Below are 20253 nucleotides of genomic sequence, written 5' to 3'. Positions count from 1 at the left end.
TCAGCAATATAACGCCCGCCCACAAAGCTGTGGCTCGATCTCAGTAAAGGGCCAACCTATTACCACGATGTTGATGATAATACTAGTTGGTGATAGTGGTGGGCAGCTCCTAGTTGAAAGCCTGGTGGAAGAGCTCCGTCTTGCAGGCCCTGCGGAACTGTACAAGGTCCCACAGGGCCCTGATCTCCTCTGGGAGCTCATTCCACCAGATAGGAGCCGCCACTGAAAAGGCCCTGGCCCTAGTAGCAGCAAGCCTGGCATCCTTAGGACCTGGAGTGATTAAACGATGTTGTGACCCTGACCATAGTGCTCTCTGGGGTATGTACGGGGAAAGGCCGTCCCTCAGGTATGTCAAACCCTAGCCTTGTAACTTGTGGATTTTTGCATAATTATATTGGGAAGTAATTTTTGACATCATAAAAATATCTCCATACTACATGTTTTTGAATATTGCTCAAAATATATTCTACACTGTTTTTGTCCTATTTGATACCCTTTACTGTGTATCTCCAGTTTTTGTGTTTTGATTGCAGTACTTGTTGTGGAGAGAAAAGGTGAGCAGTTAGACAGAACTGACACGGGGAGTGGTAACAACCATATGGTGAATCCAAACAGACTTCTCATCTTTGTAATCTAAATTTCTGCCTGGTGCATCCAGTATGAGCTGGCAACCATTTCAGCTTCCAGAGATGCAGTCTTCCGTATTCAAAACAGGATTGCTCATTTAAAATCATTAGCTGCCATGGATAGTGTTCATGCGCATCTCAGGTGTCTCCTCTTGGATAGGCTGCTTGGAATGATTTCTTGTGGCTTACCCTTGAACTGGGAGAAGGCTGCAGGTCAGATTCTGTAAGAGTATGGAGTGGCTGGTGTGAAGGTATCAGCGATTTCAGTTTTTCTGAACAGTGTCCATTTACAAGGTGAACGGCACAGTCCTCTGTAAAGCAAGCTGTCCTGTTGCAGGTATGTCACTGTTGCCCAGTGATTGGACTGGCAACTGGGCATGCTGGGAAATGGTGACCCTTTGTCCTGGCTTGCACAGCTCTGAAGGAATAGTGGACGGGCTAGTGTTCCATGTTCCCACTGGGTAGTGACTATCACATCACTGCCAGCAGCATCTTAATAGATCAAGATGGGTAACCGTGTTAGTCTTGTCTGTAGCAATAGAAAAAAGCAAGAGTCCAGGAGCACCTTAAACAAAACAAAATTGCTGGCAGGGTAAGACCTTTCGTGAGTCACTGCTCACTTCTTCAGATCTGAAAAGAGCAAGAGTCCAGAAGCACATTAAAGACCAACAAAATTTGTGGCCCGGTAGGAGCTTTTGTGAGTCACTGCTCACTTCTTCAGATCTGAAAAGAGCAAGAGTCCAGAAGCACATTAAAGACCAACAAAATTTGTGGCCCGGTAGGAGCTTTTGTGAGTCACTGCTCACTTCTTCAGATCTGAAAAGAGCAAGAGTCCAGAAGCACATTAAAGACCAACAAAATTTGTGGCCCGGTAGGAGCTTTTGTGAGTCACTGCTCACTTCTTCAGGTATATGAAGAACTGAGCTGTGACTCATGGAAGCGCCAACCCTTAATTGGCTCCTGGACTCTTGCTCTTTTCTACAGCAGCATTTTTAACCGTCCTCTGACTTTTGGTTGGCCATCCATCATCCTTTCTCCCCCCTGCCCCACAAAGGCCATGTATTCTCCCTCCCCGCTGCTTCCCTCTTACAGATTTAGGAAATGATTACTGCAGCCACCCAGCCACCCCAAGTCGGGTCCCAAGTGTACCACTGTCCCCTTCAATTAATTAGGAGCTCCGGTGTTACTTCAAGTGCCCATTGCCAAGACACCACTGAGAGAAGCTTCGTTCCCCCTCTCAAAAAAACCAAAGATGGCCAAAAAAAAAAAAAGCCCATCACTACTAGTTCTGAAGAAGCACGTTTGTCCACAAGTTACATATCCAACATTTAGGTTTGGCATTTTAAGAGTTTCCACAATGGTGAGATCTTGAAATTCTGTTGCCAATGCGCATCTCTCTTGTTCAAGAAACAGGAAACTGCAAAGATTTTTTTCTCCCTTTCTTGTTAGCTATCCTAGGAATGCACAACTTGATAAGCAGTGCTCAGTTTTGTGACATCATAGGAAGTAGCAACGGAGTTGGCAACGAAAGCTTCACAAGTGAGTATACACACTGAGGGTTTCGATAAAACTTGGGGTTCTGTTTCTTCGCTGTTGGGTGATTGGGAGACTAAACTGCAAAATACTATTGTGTATTGGGTTGTAACCCATACAACTTCATATAACTAGAAGAGATTTCAGTTCAAACATTCCAGCTTATGTGGTTTCCTAATGCAATAGAGTGTAGGCCTGCTTTAATCTTGTGCTGTGGTCATGTGGGTATGTTGAATATATTTGGGTATTGTTATTATAATATATAATGGCATTCTAGCTTCTGAACTGCTCTTTGAGCCAAAGATTACGGGGAAATATAAAGAACAGACATGTCACTTTTGCTACGAGGTCAGTCATTATTCATTGGGACATGGCTAAATCACTTGACAGTATAAAGCAGAAACTGCTGTGACGTAAAATGTAAGCTTAAATCTTTTAAAAGAAAGAATTCAGCTGCTTTCTAGATTACATTGGCATGGGCTTCAGTGGTGAAAGGAAAATTTATTTTATACTGCATTTTTAGCCTGGTCTTCCTCCAAAGAGACTAGGGCTGTATACATGGCTGTTTGGTCTCCTCCACCCTCTATTTTTATCCTTCCAAAGTTAAGAAAGAAGGGACAGGCCAAAGAATGCCCAGTGAACATGGCTGAGTGGGGATTCGAATTGGGTATTCCCCAGTCCTAGCCTGACACTCCAACCATTATACCAGACTGGCTAAGTTTTGTATTTCTTGCTTTATCAACTTAAACGTTCACAGTACAGTCTCTTCTCCGACCCTGTTTCTCAGTGCTGTAACATAGTTGGAAATGTTATAATGGTAAGGTGGTGTAATGCCAGGATCTGCGTTGAAGAACTGGCATCATTTACGATGTAATTGACTCGCTTTCCTTCTCGCCCCGTTCAGATGTAGTCAAAGGGGAAAAGATCACAGCGGTCTTTGATGAGCCACCAAACCCTACAAACGTGGCGGAGACTTTGCAACGGATAAAAGAGAATGATCCTCACCTTACTGACGTTAACCTGAACAATATAAAGGTGATCGTTGAGAGATTACATTTCTATGCACTCTTTTGGGGATAAATGATGTCTTTTTAAGAAAAGCTCTGCATTTGTGGGAACACTGTCTAGGATTTTTGACCGAAAAACGTTTACAGCATCGTATCAGTTTCCACACTACAATAAAGATCTAGCATTCACATTTGTCCAGCCTGCTGGCGGGCTTCTTCTCTCTCTTTTTCCTTCCCTTTAAAACTGAAGTGTGGGAAGGGGTGGGGGAGACACATCATAATCTGTGATATCTCCAGTGACTATTAATTATGTCCTTATTACAATTTAAGAACATCCCTATTCCGACCCTGAAAGAGTTTGCCAAGGCCCTGGAAACAAACACCCATGTGAAGCATTTTAGTCTTGCTGCTACAAGAAGCAACGACCCTGTTGCTGTGGTAAGTAAGCTGGCTGGTGCGCTGTGTGTTGGGAAGGGGGCTGCTTAAAACATCTGAGTTAAGGTAAACGTGTCTGAGCCCTGCCCTGGATAGCCCAGGCTAGCCCAATCTCGTCAGATCTCAGAAGCTAAGCAGGGTTGGTGCTGGCCAATATTTGGAAGGGAGCCCACCAATGAATACCAGGGTCGTGACGTGGAGGCAGGCAATGGCAAACCACCACCTCTGATGAGTGTCTCTTGCTGTGAAACCCCTACAGGGTCACCATAAATCAGCTGCGACTTGACAGCAAAAAAAAGAAAGAAAGAAAAGTGTTTGAAATACCTGTAGAGTCAGGCTGTTTCTCCCTTGTTAGATGGAAAAACTGACATCCGGCAGGAACTTCAACAAAAAAAAATGGAAAGTCAGTGATTGTATACTTAACAGATTCTGATATCCTTCTCACCAAGAGGTTATATGTATCAGCATTTATGCACCGTTACTGCCAGGGACCAATGCACTTAACAAAAGTGGCCAATTTTATGGCCAGAAGCTTAGGCCTGCTTGCAGTGAACACTGTCCTTAAATGAATCGTGACAATTATTGACTATGGAGACCCCACAATAGCAATCTAAGTTCCTGGAACAATGGTTGCCTTTTCTGGACCACACAACTAACAGAAATGACACGGATTCAGCAATTCCTCCCAACGATAGTTTCTTAGCAGTATTCTGAGCACCAGTTGCAGCTAATTTCTTTTTTAACACAAATGTTCCTGTTTTAAAAAAACAAGCTCTCGTTCTTTAAACGGAAGCTGTCACATACTTTAAGAACATAAGGGAAGCCATGTTGGATCAGGCCAATGGCCCATCCAGTCCAACACTCTGTGTCATACAGTGGCCAAACCCCAGGTGCCATCAGGAGGTCCACCAGCGGGACCAGAACTCCAGAAGCCCTCTCACTGTGCCCCCCCCAAGCACCAAGAAGACAGAGCATCACTGCCCCCAGACAGAGTGTTCCGTCTATACCTTGTGACCAATGTTCCCTCTAAGCTGTGGAGTCTTGTGAGCAAAAATTCTACTTTGTGAGCTACTGGCATTCAGGCTGTGAGCGAGCGATTTGGCTACTGCATGAATTAGTTTGCTCCAGAGCCGTCCTTCCTGAGCTGGGACAAAAATGTGTGAGCCGGAGGCTAAAGAACTCAGCTTAAAGGGAACACTGCTTGTGACTAATAGCTGCTGATGGACCTCTGCTCCTTGTGTTTCTCCAATCCCCCCTTGAAGCTGTCTATGTTTGTAGCTGCCACCACTTCTTGCCACCTCTTTCTAAAGCCAGCTTCAAAAAAACCCCACCCAAAACCTCAGGTGGGTGGAATCTAGTCCTTCCCCGACTGCAGTGCTACTGCAGTGAATGGCCTGTTGAACACGGACCCGATTGCTCTGTGTTCCGTGAGATTTCATTGCTGCGTCTCGTGTTCCAAGGCTTTTGCAGACATGCTGAGAGTGAACAAGACCCTGAAGAGCCTCAATATAGAGTCCAACTTTATCACTGGAGTGGGCATGCTGGCGCTGATCGATGCCCTGAAAGAGAATGAAACCCTGATGGAGATCAAAGTTCACAACCAGGTAAGGTGTCATTTTCCCTCCCCTCATAGCTGAACGTGAAATACCTAGAAACATGTGCTCCCTCTAAGCTGTGGAGTCTTGTAAGCAACAATTCTCCTTTGTGAGCTACCGGCATGATAGTGGTGAGCGAGCGATTTGGCTGCTGCATAAATGAGTTTGCTCTGGGGCCATCCTTCCTGAGCTGAGACGAAAATTTGCAAGCTGGAGGCTAAAGAACTGTGAGCTGGCTCACACTAACTCAGCTTAGAGGGAACACTGGTTAGGACTGAGTAGAATGGTGAAAGTAGTTCTGAGAGCTGAAGAAGGGGTGTGGGGAGCTTAGGACTTACCCCGGAGAGCGCCCTGTTCTTCCTTCACGGCAAAGTACTTTCAAAATGGAAGGCTGTGTCATAGGAAGTTGCAATAAAGCCTGGGCTGTGTTGCATTTCTCTCCTTTCAGACTTCCCCTCAAAGTACAATGGATTAGGGAGGAGTCTTCAGAGTCTCCAAAGCAATGGTCTTTGGCTGACGTAGCCCTTTAAGAATAGACATTTTTGTTTGAGTTCTATGTTGTAATCTTCCTCTGTTGAGCTCACGGTTCTCCACGTCTCCATTTTATCATCACAACAACCCAGTGAGGTAGGTCGGGTTGAAAGAGAGTGAATGGCCCGAGGTCACCCAGTGAACATGGGGATCTGAACCTGGCCTTGGCTGGCACTCATTTTGGTGTAGTGGTTAAGAGTGCAGACTCTAATCGGGGAGAACCGGGTTTGATTCCCCACTCCTTCCCATGCAGCCGCTGGTGTGACCTTGGGCCAGTCACAAGTTGTTTCAGAGCTTTTTTTCTCAAGAGCCGTTCTCGAAAGAGCTCTCTCAGCCCCACCTACCTCACAAGGTGTCTGTTGTGGGGAGGGGAAGAGAAAGGAGATTGTAAGCCGCTCTGAGACTCCAAGTGAAAGGCGGGGTTTAAATCCAGTCTCCTCCTCCTCCTCCTCCTCCTTCCCCCCACTACTACACATTTATATTCCAAGCCACCTCGAGCTCCATAGGGAGGAAGGCAGCTAATAAAATGTTTTAAATAAATAAATGTGCCCTTTGGTTCTGCCTTGGTCTTGTACTGCAATCCACTGCAATCCATCAATTTCCTCAAGGTAGAACATACTCCTACATGGTAAAGTCTTCCAAATAACGGGCGAACAAGTTCAATATCAAGTAGGAGTATGTTCTACCTGGAGGAAATTGATGGATTGCAGTGGATTTAACCACGGAATGGGAAGAAACACCTTGTTGAGGTTTTGATGTTTGGAAGAAGTTCTTCTTACGAAACGGAAATTTAATTCCGGAGAATTTCGCCCACCTGGAATAAAAAGAGATCAGATGATATGTTCTGACTTTATTATTGCTGTAATTTGAAAGATTACAAATGGTAAGATTATAAGCGCTTTTTGCATCTATTACAGTTTTTTGGTTATTCATTCTTGTTGACTATACGAACTGTAACCCCCTACCACCTGGAGGTTGACAACCCTCATTGTCAGCATGGCTGATTATACAGTCCAGGTAGCTGCCTTCTAAATTTATTACTGTTCCTTAAAAAAAAAAAAAAAAAACCTCCACGCCCAACCCTGTATATATTTTTAAATGTTTGCTTCCGCCGATGTACTTGAAAATCTATGAATAAATCTGTTTTGACAGCCAAGACAGGATGTATTTTTTGGACTTGCATTTTGCAGTCTCTGCACGTTGACAGAACTGCCTGCATCTGCCTTCTGCTAATGCCGTTCCTCTAATTAGATGTACGCTTACAGTAAAAAGTACATTTAACACACATGATGAAAGAATTCATTACAGCCCTTAATGAACGTAGCGAGACTAATTGCCTGAAGGTTTTGTGGGCTGCCGTGTGTTAATTCTCCTCCCAGAGGTTTGCAAACAGAAGACAAATTTTAAGGCTCCTTCTGTTATCGAGGAGATCGTTACCGAACCTGCTCTGCATACTTTCCCACCCTTTTACAACCAGACCCATTGCCTTGCCTTATTGCCATCGTTATTAACATCCAGGCCCGCAGCCAGGATTTCGTGGCTGGTGGGGCAATTTTTTTTCCTGGTGGGGCTGCCATTATTTGCCATAGTGAAGGGGGAGTGGCGCGCACCCCTCTCCCTCCCTCCTGCAAGATTTAAAGGGTTCATTGTTGATCAACGGGGAGCACAGGGCCCGCCAATCAGCTGGAGGGCCCTTTAAATCTTGCAGGAGGGAGGGGGTGCATGTCACCCCCCACTTCTTCCCAAAAGCATTTAAAGGATCCCTTTAAATGCTTTTGGGGAGAAGCGGGGGCCTTTAACAAGGGGGGCCTTTAAGGAGGAGGAGATTGGATTTATACCCCACCCTTCACTCGGAGTCTCAGAGCGGCTTACAAACTCCTTTCCCTTCCCCTCCCCACAACAGACACCCTGTGAGGGGCTGAGAGAGCTCTGACAGAAACTGTTCTTTTCAAGGACAGCCCTTGTCAGAACTATGGCTTGCCCAAGGTCATCCAGCAGGTGCAAGTGGAGGAGTGGGGAATCAAATCTGGCTCTCCCAGATTAGAGTCCGCGCACTTAACCACGACACCATACTGGCCCTGAATAGCCCCACTGTAGCTACGGGACATACATAGGTGGTTGGGAATCCCACCAGGGGCATGCCTCTTGTCACCTTCTGATCATTTGCTATTTTGATAATGTTACGATGTCTGCTAATTATAACAGAGGCAGCAGTTTGGAACTCCTGTGGAAATGGAAATTGCAAAGATGCTTGAAGAGAACACAAAAATCCTTAAATTCGGATACCACTTCACGCAACAGGGACCACGAACTAGGGCAGCAGACGCAATTACAAAAAATAATGATTTAGGTAAAGTATTTCTGGTGGCATTTGATCATGGGAGGAACAAGCCTTGCACAGAGATGGGAGTTGATCTGCGCCGTAATAAAAATGTCCTATTGATAATGTTGTCTTTCAGAGTCGGCTCTTCTCGGTGGTATACTTCTAAACATACTCTTCATTGAGATGTAATTTGTTTGTTACGAAATAGCCTGGGAAGCCAAGCTTGCAGACTCTTTCATATGCTGCTCAGGTACTGAAGACTTCCTGGTACCCAAGAAACTGCAGTTTGTCGTGCCTTCCCAATCAGGCCAAAGAATAAACCACAGTTTGTCATTTTCTCTGATTTAGATGTTCTAACAAACTACCAGCGTCTTCAAATATCTGAGCCGTGCATGAGGGAAGGAGGGAGAGGGAACCTGAAGACTTCTGAAGCTTGTTTTTGTAATGAACAATTGTAGCCATTTCACACGTCGCAAATCATTTTAAAATGAATTTACATTTCTTGTGTTGTTTTATGGACCTCTGGTATTCAGATGTAAAACACTTGAGTTTGGGTACAGCGGAGGTCAGTCATAGAATTCTGTTTGTATCTTTTAGTTCTAAATAATAGGACTATATTTTAGAGAATCCTCCTGATAGTTTCTGCCTCGATTACAGCTGTGAAAAAATACTGGTAGTTAGTAAGATTGCAACACTGATAGAGTATTACTCTGGGCATTCAGTTAATTTCAAAATTGTGTACTTTAAAATGTACTGCCCAGCACCTATTAACCATAGGATATTCCAGGGCTGAATTTTTCTGTACCTGCTGTGCATGCTCTCTGGATTAATTCAGACATCACCCCAAGCCACGATTAAGGGAACTTCTCATAATACTTTATATCCCACTTTCCAGGTAAAATTGGCTTTTAGCAGAATGAAAACAAAACAGAACACAGCCAGACATAAATAACATGATGATTCATTACATTGTAACTGGCAGAGAGGATTTTTGAATCTAGGAATGATGGAGGATTTTTGGATATAGGAACAATGGAGGAGAAGGTGCTTGGCTGCTTCCTTCCTCCCCACTAAGGCCCCATCATTGGAAGCTGCAAGAAGGGGACTCTCCAATAGAGTGCCAGGCCATTTGTTGCCCTCCCTACAAACTGTGGTTTGGTTTGATATCTCAGCTGACGAAACACGGTTTGCAGTTGACTGGTGAACCACAACCCATAACTAGCAAACCGACTCCAGATCATGCTTTGTGCTAACAGCAGGTTAGTGTAAGGAACATTATTCTTTTTGAGGCTCCATTAAACTCACCCTGTTAATGCTTGGGTGTACTAGTGGAAACATTTGGGGGAAAGTTTTTCAGCAGCTATGAAGGACTTGGCGGGAGGGAGAGCAGAAGGGGGGGGGATCTTCAACACCACACTGAAGTCCTAGATTTTGCAGACAAAACAAGTTGGACTTGTGCTTACTGAAAGTCAGTCCCACTGAACTAAGCGGAACGGACCTCCCAGCAAATGTGTCCGGGGTCATGTCGCTTCTCTTCGTTTACCTCATCAAAAGGCTTCTCAGCTCATCTTAAGCTTTCCTGTGTTTCCCACAAATTCCAACTTGTTTCATTGCTGGGGAGTTTATTTTTTTAATCATCTATTGATATCTTGCTTTTTTTCTCTCCCCTTGCTTTCCTAGTCTGGCGTATAGGAGTAAAACATACGTCCAGTGCCCTTTCATCTCTTCAGCCCTGATGCTTCTGAGGCAGGTCATTGCAAATCCCCCCTTGGGGTGCTGAGCGCTGCAAGAGAAATCCCTTTCCAATCTCTCGTGTCGCCATCTCCGTATGTTTCTCCTGACAAATTTCTGTGTGCCTTTCTTTCATTCTCCTCTCTCTCTGTCTCTCTCTGTATGCTCCCCGCCTGTGCTGTTTGCCAGAGGCCCTGGGGTTCACGTCTAACTGCATGATTTCCTAGGAATGTCAACAGCAAATTATAATGAATTGCTACCAAGCTTGTCCTAAAAATAAGTTTTGTGTTTGCTGGTAGAATTAATCTTAACTGCAGCAATATTTTCTGCTGCTTAATAAGCCTGTTTTTAATAGCGTGTTCAAAGCTTGCTTCCCGTGAACCCCTCCCCCACCAAAAAAAAACACCTTATGGTGCTTTTGAGTTGTCTGTGATGTTCAGATAGTGCATGTTAAATTGTGAACTGCTGAAGAAATGACGAATACCACAAAATAAAAGAGAGAGCTTCTCTAACACACATATTACAGGGCTATTTTTGGGCAGGAACGCACAGGAACGGAGTTCTGGCTGGCTCCTGAGTTGGCCACGCCCAGCAGGAACTCATTAGCATAACAGGTCACACCCAGCAGCAGAAACTCATTAGGATTGGCTACATTAGGGGTGTGTGGCCTAACATGCAAAGGAGTTCCTGCTACAAAAAAAGCCCTGGGTTTTGACAAACAAGGTAAACAGAATAAGAAGCAAAAGGTGGGTGTGGCTGGATGACCACACTTCTGGTAACACGGGGGTGTGGCCTAATATGCTAATGAGTGGTGCCATCAGGGTGTGGCCTATTATGCTAATGAGTTCCTGCTGGGCTTTTTCTACAAAAAACAGCCCTGCACATATACCTTAGAACAGGGTTTCCCAGATTTCCAATAGCCTTGTCTAATCACAATCATCGGTGTAGTACACTATTCCATCCTGAGCAACCAAAGGTTAAATTTTGCAATACGTAAAATTATTATCCTTGGTGGAAACTCCCCTTGTGTCTCTTGGACACCACCTCATGATTATTTCTTTATTTATTTAGAATCCCAGAGCTGTGGAATGCAGCCGCACAAATGGGAGGACTCCCGGGAGAGCGAGCGTACTTCCGTGGCATCTTTGCACTGGAATCGAGTCAGTGCAGAGAGCCCCATCCTGGCCCATAGCTACGGTGGGGCTATTGGGGGCTCCGCCCCCTTCCTTAAATCCCTCCCCCCCCGCTTCTCCCCCAAAGCATTTAAAGGGAACTTTTAAATGCTTTTGAGAAGAAGTGGGGGCGGGGTGCATGCCCTCCCCCTGTCCTCCTGCAAGATTTAAAGGGCCCTTTATTTCTTGCAGGAGGGATGGAGGGAGAGGGGCACGCGCCACCACCCCTTCGTTATGGCAAATAATGGCAGCCCTCCCAGAAAAACCATGGGCCCCCCCTAGCCACAAAATCCTGGCTGCGGGCCTGACCCCATCCCCAGTGGGAGGTTGATTGGATGGAGGCCGGAACAGAGTGAATCATGCAGGTGGTCTCCTTGAGTCCACAGTAATCCTTCAGTGTCTGACTCCCAAGTATACGCTCTGTACTATAACTCCCAAGCGCACCCAGCAAAGATCTGTCCTTGCTCCCACCATGCTCTGTGAGTCCAGTGTTACAATTGAGGGAGCCACAGAACAGAATCCAGCCATCGCGATGCCGCTGTGAATCATGAGGAGTCTAGGTGGGGAGACGTTTAAGACGGCAGGTCTGAGTGAAAGGAAGGAGATGGGGGAATGACAGACTGCGTGCTCTCGGAGGGAGAAGTTGGGGCTCTTGAGAAGAGACGGAGAAGCTGTGGGAAGCAGGAGGATGTCAGGTGTTCTTATGCCTTCTCAGTTGCACAAAGGCTTTCTCCTGCAAAGAATCTTAAATTTAAGAACTGCCTATTCCTAAGCTGCGGTGGCTCAAGTGGTTAAGACGCTGAACTGCAGGCTGTGGAAGGTCGGTAGTTCAGCAGTTCGAGACCCGAGTGTGCCGCATGATGGAGTGAGCTCCCATCTCTAGTTCCAGCTCCTGCCAACCTAGCAGCTTGAAAGCAAGAAATTGCAAGTAGATAAATAGGTACCACTTCGGTGGGAAGGTAACAGCGTTCCGTGCGCCTTGGCGTTTAGTCATGCCGGCCACATGACCACAGAAACGTCTTCGGACAGCGCTGGCTCTTCGGCTTTGAAACGGAGATGAGCACCGCAACCCTAGAGTCGGATTCGACTGGCTTTCGAGCAAGGGAACCTTTACCTTTACCTATTCCTAATGGGTGGGTAGAGTTCAGGAAAGATACAGAGCTTTAGTGTTAACAGTGTTCCAATTCATAACCTTCCCAGTCTTAAAGGCTCAAAGTGCCTTTTTAAAGAAAAGGCTTTTCACCTGAATAAAGTTACCCACATCCTGGACTGTCCCAATGAGAACCCCTCAGTTGTTTTAACTGGTTCAACGTGCCCTCTGCCCACCTGTTCTCCTGTTACTCAGCATTATATGCATAAATAAAGGCACCAGAAAGGTATCTTCCCATTGATTGTACATTTTAAAAAAAGTTTTTCAAAGGGTGAGAATCCAGGCTTGCACTTGCTTATCAAGTTGATGGGCTGTTCACAAGACGAAAGGCTGAATGCCAAGGAAGATGTTCTTATGTTCTTCACGTTTACAGGAATATATTTTGCTAGCCAAGTGAAATCTAAACATCCGTATGATAAACAGTCATTCTTTTCCGGACTTTCGGCATGTCATTTGTGTCAGGAGCTTCATGTCCATGAATGTTAATATCACACAAAGCTGCCATATACTGAATCAGAACATTGGTCCGTTGAACTGCCTGGCTAAGTTCCAGTGCATTACTTTGCACATGAGTCCGACATGTGTATTTATGAATCATGCATTGCTGCTCTCCATGGGTTGAATACACATGAAGTCACCTTATAGAGAGTTTGGTGTAGTGGTTAGGAGCGCAGACTCTAATCTGGGAGAACCCGGTTTGAGTCCCCATTCCTCCACATGCAGCTGCTGGTGTGACCTTGGGTCAGTCACAAGTTCTCTCTGAGCTGTTCTCTCAAGAGCAGTCCTCGAGAGAGCTCTCCCAGCCCCACCTACCTCACAGGGTGTCTGTTGTGGAGAGGGGGAAGGGAAAGGAGATTGTAGGCCACTCTGAGACTCCTTCAGGTAGTGAAGGGTGGGGTATAAATCCAGTCTCTTCTTCTTCTATAATGAATCAGACCCACTGGTCCATCAGGGTCAGTCTTGTCTACTCAGACTGGCAGTGGCCCTCCAGAGTCTCAGGCTGAGGTCTTTCCCATCACCTACCACCTGGTACTTCCAACTGGAGATGCCAGAGTTTGAACCTGGAACCTTAGCTGGGTTTTAGAAGACATGTTTTGCTTGTAATGTGTAGTTCAGAACCAAATGAGAAAGGATGACTGCAACAAGGTCCTTTGAATTGCCTTAATAACTTCCCATGTTTAACATTCCTCTTCCGAAATCTGTGCCAAGGTGTCAGCTTGCTCGGCTCGTGCGTCATTGCATTTTGTGATGCAGGGAGTGTAGTTGTGCTGACACGGGAAAGCTCCGGCTCTCGCTTGGAGAGGGCTGGATAACATCAGTTTCAGTCGCTGCAAAAAGCGATAAGCACAGGCAGGAGAACGGCAAGAACAGGCTGTGTTTTACTAGGGCTCTGTGTGCTAGAGCCCAGGGGGGTGGGGTGCCTAAGATGGGCGGGGGTGCGTCCCTCTCTTTATCCATTGTCAGAATGCAGGCTGCTTTTCGAGTTCAGTACATCTTTAAGGATTGGCCTGAGGGGTGGGCCTTGACCTGTGTAGCCCAGGTTAGCCTGATCTTCTTAGATCCTGGAAGCTAAGCAGGGCTGGCCCTGGTTAGGATTTGGGTAGGAGACCACCGAAAAAGCCCAGGATTGCTACGGAGAGGCAGACCATAGCAAACCGCCTCTGTTCGCCCCTTGCCTTGAAAACCCTACAGGGTCACCATAAGTCGGTTGTGACTTGACGGCAACCTTCCACCACTATGAAGGGTGGAGTGGGCTTGATGGCATTAGGAACAAACATTCCAAGCAGACATATATTTTTATATATAAAGCCCTACTGGATTGTAACTGGGGGGCCATGGTCCCACTAGGCCTTTCAGATGTGCAGGTGTGTTGTGCAGGATTTTACCCCCAGACCTGTCCCCAGGCAGCCCTCTCTTGACATACTTCCGAAGATCCTCTGACTAGAAAAAGCATTTCATGCGTGTTGGTGGAGCAAACCCCCCCACTGCATGTGCAGATCTCCCAAAGTGGCTCTTGACATCAGGGCAGGAACCTTTCTTCAGAAATATAGTTGTTTTTGCCCTGACCTGGATAGCCCCGGGAAGCCTGATCTTGTCAGATTTTGGAAGCTAAGCAGGGTCAACTCTGGCAAGTACTTGGATGCGGCGGCCCCTATATGAAAGCCTGGTGGAAGAGCTCCGTCTTGCAGGCCCTGCGGAACTGCATAAGGTCCCGCAGGGCCCTGATCTCCTCCGGGAGCTCGTTCCACCAGGTAGGGGCCGCCACTGAGAAGGATCTCGCCCTGGTCGCAGCGAGTTTTGCCTCCTGAGGACCTGGAATCACCAAACAGTTTTGGGTCCTCAACCGAAGTGCTCTTGGGGGTACGTACGGGAAAAGGAGGTCCCTCAGGTAGGTCGGACCCTGACGGCGGCATCCGACGGGCATCCACCGTCGGTGCGCGCAGCAAAGAGGACACCAGCGCGATCACATGACAGGAATCCAGAGGCAGCCCGTGGCAAACCATTTGCTGGTAGGTCGATCCTGGTAGCTTTTAACCATGCAGCTTCGGCGGCTTGCCGCAGGTTGGCCACGGGAGTGCTACACCTCCCAGATGTTCTGGTGAGATCGCGCCCAGAAAATCCGCAGGAGTATCGTGCCTTCAGCGGGGCAAATGCTCCGTGTGACCGGGGCTATAGTTGTTTTTGTGATTGTGTGAAGAGACCTTGCTAAAATAACCAAGTTGTAACTGACACTTTTTTATTTGTTTTCTTTCTTTTGGACCCAGTTCGCAAGAGAAGAGTGGAAGGAGACCACCAGTAAGTCGTCTTGGTGTCTGACGGGCACCGTTTGGAGGATTCAAACCTTCTCAAGGCATATCTGCTTCGCTCGGGCAATCTCGAGTCTCCTTTTTTACCTGGGTAGAAGGGAAAAGACTGGAATCACCATTCCTTTTATTATTATTATTATTTTTTTTTTTTAAGTATTGATATGCGTGGTAACCAACACATGTATGTTTGAAACCTTGTAGTCACATCTGCCCAAGGCCGGGTTTTGAAAACACTTCAAGACTTGGGTCAGTGTTTTCCACTAAGGTAAATACCAATTCTAGAATCTCTGCGATAGCTACCTAATATCCAGCTATAAAGATCAGTGGGCAAATTTGGAGAGATTTGGGGGAGGGTGTCAGTCAGAAAATCTGGAGTGCTCGATTAAATATTGTGAATTTGTATATTTGGAAAACAGTGTTTTATTGAAAAAGGGCTTCTTCCTGTGGGAACAAAAGACTCTTAAATACTTCCTTTGCCCTCTTTTTTCATTATATAAAGATAAATAATTTACAGTTAACCCCTTTTGTCTTTAATGCGCTCGGACCATTTAGGATACTTTCAAGATGACAGAGATTAAAACTTGAAATGTATAAGAGGAGATTATTCCGCTTCAAGGAGTGCTTTTGCTTTTTTTTACCTTTCGGGATAAACTACGCTGATTAACGTGGAGACAGAGGGCCTTTATGGGATTGTCTGACCAATGCTGGTTGGGGTGGCTTTATTATTTTCTTCTCCTGTTAACATACAGAACAAGACACCTCAGCATTTTGTTCTGTTATGCCTGTACTGGATGTATTTATGGACTTTAGTCTTTTTTAAAAAACCCAACAACCTTGCATTAACGTGGTATTGGATTATTTTCCTAGAAATGTAAAGATTATAGATGCCATCTGAAGCGTCAGTATTGGCCTGTGAAACATAAGGCTCTCGAGCCAAACACCCCAGATATGGATTGCGACACTGGACGCTTAGTAAGCCCTGTTTTCTGTGGGCGAGGACATGGGATACCTGATTGCGTGTATCTTCTGACAGGCAATTATCATGCATTCTGGAACACCAATGACCTGTGGGTGTCCAGGTGTTGCAAGAGGACTTAATGGTTTTAAAACGAGACAGTTTAATAACAACACGTGCTTGATTCAGCCTTTTGAACAAATCATCCTTCCGGAGGCTGACACGTAAGATGGCTCCTGAATTTTATGACGGGAGCTTTGCAGCCACTGTGAAATAAAGCATAGGCTAAAGTTGCCGCTACATTCTTGCCGACCACTGGTGTTTTGGGGTGGTTTTTTTTACAGCTTCACATTTTTTCACATGGATGTGCAGGGCACAATCTTGTCAAGCTGGTCTTTGTATGATAATGGAACACAAGCGGCAGCAGCATGGGTTGAACCCACTCACTCAGACAAATGGAATAAGACTCTTTGGGCTGCATTCTGATGAAACAACGAACCATGGTTTACCATTACGGGAGTGAGCCTTGGAAGATCCCTCAGGGCACATGCTTCCTCCTCTTGCCATAAAGCTTGGATACTGATGATTTCCTTTGTTTGCAACAGGCCTCAGTTGCCCGTTATGCCTGAACCACAAACTATGGTTTGTAGGCAAGGAAAAAGCTATAACTTAGGGCTCAAGAAGGCTGACAAACTGTGGTTCCTTGTAAACCAAGAAGACATCAGCTCCAGAGTTGTAAATGAGAGGGAGGGAGCCCAAGGACTGCTGAGGCTTATTCTCATCTGAATGCAGCCAAAGAGTTCGTTCCCATTCACTTTAAGTTCAAAGTTTTGTCTTGGGAAAAACTTGTCAACGAATGTGGCCCCTAATTCAAGCACGACGTGTCTTATTTTATCTAGTTAATTTTTTTGACTGTGCTGTTTGATGTTGACTGTGCTGTTTGATTACGTAGAGCAAAACCGGCAGATCATAATTCAAGCATTTTTAGTAGAGATGAGTTGCATATATTTTTATAATCACTTGATACCTGCCTTTGACTTGCTATTGTACATAAAAACTATCTTAAGTGGAAAAGGTTTCTGATTATCTGCTTTAGTTGGAAGTAAGTTCCTTTGAAATCAGTGGGGCTTTCTGCCGAGCCATTGAACTGCCCCAAAAATGTTTGGCGTTGGGTTATTTTCTTTCCCCCCCCGTTTTTTGGGTTGTCATCCCCACACCATAGTCCCTTGTTTTTGCCTGAGTCATTGAACCGAGCACTGAGGCAAGAGCTGTTTGCTACACAGCAAAGGGCAGGCTGGGGCAAGGTCGCGTTGCATCCTTAATGTACAAACATATCAACGTTTTTAATTTTTGCCGTGCCTGCCTGTATGCTAATCGAAATCATACTTGATTTTTAAAATGATTTTTGGGAAACAACTCCATCCTTTCTTCACTTGTCGAAACAGTTCCAACGACTTAAGGAATACAATGTAGTTCCACCGCATCAATAAATGTTTTTGAAAATGTCCAGAGCATGGATAATAACAATGTGTGTCGGTTAAAAGAGCCAGGATGACTTCTTCTGAAAAAACCAAAGACTGCCAGTGCCACGTCACACTTTCAGTACCAGAAGTAGGTCCTTTTCTTGGTCTTGATTTACAAAATGCTTGTCGGCTTTGCAGGGTGCCCCGTGTGTAGGTTGCACCCTGTGAGGCCTTCACCAGCCCTGTTTTTTGTGGCCTAACAAACCTAGTTTTATCAAGCCTGCCCATCATGGCTGGTGACCCAAGAGACTGCAAAGTGCCAGCTCTGGTTGGCAGCATGTTTTGTTTTCGCCCTACAGGTTGGACTCCCATATTCAGCATGCGTGTTGTTTTTTTAAAAAAAATGGGGCCACGGTCCCAGACTTGGATACTTCTGTGCCCAGGTCGCATTGAAATCATTAGGATTTAACCATGCATGGGAAGCACTGCACTCAAAGAGTCTCTAATAGGTGGTGCTATACTCCTTTGACCAAAGAATGAGAATCACTTGTACTGTATCGCGGTGTCTGGAAATGGGGGGGGGGGGCGCAACGCACCGAGCCCTGCACCGAGCTCTGCCACAGCACAACTTCCGTTCATTCCAATGGGGGGGGCCTCATCCGTGGATTACTAAAATCAACAGCTGTTGCACAACAGTGCTTCTTTATGGCCGATCTTAATCTTTTCAGTGCCTAATACTATATAAAAGTTGTCAAAGCGGTCAGTAAACACTTCTCTCTCTTCTGTTAGGCAGGATCTATGTGGTCAGCAGACCTTGTTTTGTCTGTCTTGTCTGATTGGCTTTTGGTCTCATGACTACCAATACCACATTTGCAGTTGAAGTGGGTGGAAAGTACTTGTTCGGCTAAGCTTTTTCATCCTCTAGACTAGCTTCGTAGCATCATGATGATCGGAGAATTTAATGGCACATGAATGCCCTCCATAGAAATGGGAAGCCTGCATGTACGATTTCAGGATCTATGTGAGTGTGATAGTGGGGAAAACTAGGCATCCTTCACTTCTGTAGCTAGGACCACAGCAGAGTAACCGGAGATGGAAAAGGACTTTAGCCATAAAACTGTCCCTCCAAGTTGGGCAGGAGGAATATTCAAAAAGTTGAGATGCTTTTCTGGCTCTGGGATTGTAACCTTTATTTGATCTGTGGAAAATGAGGGCTTCTAAGCCATTGGGAACAAGCAAAATTATTTTTCTGATTTTGAACACATGCTGAGGAAGAAATAAAGCTTACTTTTAATGGCCTGTGTGATTGATATAGCCCTGCATACTATGCTGGTTCAGAAACAAAACATATACAAAGCTGAGCCAGTTTCTCAACAGGTGAAGCACTTGGTTGTATTTCACAGTCTAATGTTTAATGAGGAGAACTGCTTTTTATTTAAAACGTGCTCTTATTCTGTAAAATAATTAACCTCATATTTTGTCGATCATCTTAACTTCTGCTTTTAAGATCATGAATAGACCGTTTCCAGGACTATACTACCAAATAATGTGCTCACACACTTAATACTGTTTACAAATGTTATCTTTCTCTGTTTTTTGATACAAGTAATACTGTTTGTAAGCTATCAGTTATAGATTCTGTTTTGGATGAAGCGTCTGTTGAGGAAACGGGAATGCATCCGAATGCCAGCACTTGTATGCTGTCATTATTGTAATAAAAGTACCCAAGTGAAATTTCTTTCCCAAGTATTATTACCCCAAAAGCAAACATTTATTTATTCAATGTATTTTTTGGCCCGCTTTTCAGTCAAAACCCCTGTTTCAGAGCAACTTGTATCAATTTAAAATTCAGTACATAGTGCCGATGGCAGGTACCAGACATAAATGAAAATAAGATTAAGGTTAAAAGGAAATGGAGGAGAAAGGAAGAGGAAAAATGATCAGTTTGACAATTCCAGTAGTTATATGATGTCTGCTAATGAGAAAATATATATCATCTGGCCCCTCCTGTTACCTCTCTGTTACCATCTGTACCATGCTCTTCAATGTTCAAGGACACAGAATGATAACTGCCTTGGTCTACCCAAAGCAGGTTATTTAGAATCTGGAATCCCTTATGGGATCTAGCCCTTTCTGCTTCAGATTTTCTAACACCAGGGCACCATTGTAATAGTTGTGATGTAGGAGGAGGAGGAGATTGGATTTATACACCGCCCTTCACTACCCAAAGGAGTCTCAGAGCGGCTTACAATTGCCTTTCCCTTCTCCTCCCCATAACAGCCACCCTGTGAGGTAGGTGGGGCTGAGAGAGATCTTTCGGGAACTGCTTGTGAGAGAATAGCTCTGAGAGAACTGTGACTGACTGAAGGTCACACCAGCAACTGCATGTGGAGGAGTGGGGAATCAAATCCGGTTCTCCCAGATTAGAGTCCACGCTCCTAACCACTAACCCACCACGCCATCGTTCAAGGATTAAGATTATAGTTTTAATCTTGATTTTATTGTTTTATTATTAATGTTGTAACCCGCCCAGAGAACCAAATAAATAAACAAATTAGCCTTGTCGGTAACAAAATGGATACTATGGGCTGCATCAGAAAAAGACGGATAACCCACAATGAAGTAATAGGTACTGTTGCTTAAAATGTAAAACAGCCCCGAATGATCCAGCAGACTGTTGTGAAATCCTGCTTTTACAAGAAAATCTCGAGAAATGTGAGGGGCATAAAGAAGTGGAAAATCATCCGTTGCTTAAAATGTATAACAGCCCCGAATGATCCAGCAGACTGTCGGGAAATCCTGCTTTTACAAGAAAATCTCAAGAGAAACGTGAGGGGCATAAAGAAGTGGAAAATCATGGCAGATTCTGACCCACATGGATTTTTGTTCCCCAGGAAACACCCATCAACTAGGCAACAGTTTCCT

The 20253-nt window shown here is 45.2% G+C and overlaps 1 protein-coding gene across 2 annotated transcripts in view; it reads left to right on the top strand.

Annotated features, from left to right (window-relative positions):
• The window catches only part of LOC107122389 (tropomodulin-3-like), a 41178-nt gene extending 25568 nt beyond the window's left edge, over positions 1-15610 (top strand). Inside the window, exons 4-10 of one of the 2 annotated variants that reach the window (XR_001482916.1) lie at positions 2076-2165; positions 3064-3194; positions 3497-3604; positions 5062-5205; positions 7933-8077; positions 9731-9876; positions 14869-14897. Coding sequence is in view for 1 of the 2 variants with exons in the window: in XM_015425479.1 (XP_015280965.1) it covers positions 2076-2165; positions 3064-3194; positions 3497-3604; positions 5062-5205; positions 7933-8077; positions 14869-14903 (653 nt within the window). In the remaining variant the exon portion in view is untranslated. Of the gene's footprint in view, positions 1-2075; positions 2166-3063; positions 3195-3496; positions 3605-5061; positions 5206-7932; positions 8078-9730; positions 9877-14868 lie in introns of both variants that reach the window. The other variant, XM_015425479.1, reaches the window with a different exon arrangement.
• The last annotated feature ends 4643 nt before the right edge of the window (positions 15611-20253 follow it).

Source organism: Gekko japonicus, unplaced genomic scaffold, assembly GCF_001447785.1.
Source record: "Gekko japonicus isolate JY-2015 unplaced genomic scaffold, Gekko_japonicus_V1.1 scaffold462, whole genome shotgun sequence".
NCBI classification, from domain to species: Eukaryota; Metazoa; Chordata; class Lepidosauria; order Squamata; family Gekkonidae; genus Gekko; species Gekko japonicus.
Note: the sequence above shows the minus strand (reverse complement) of the source record. Positions and strands in the feature narration are given on the sequence as shown.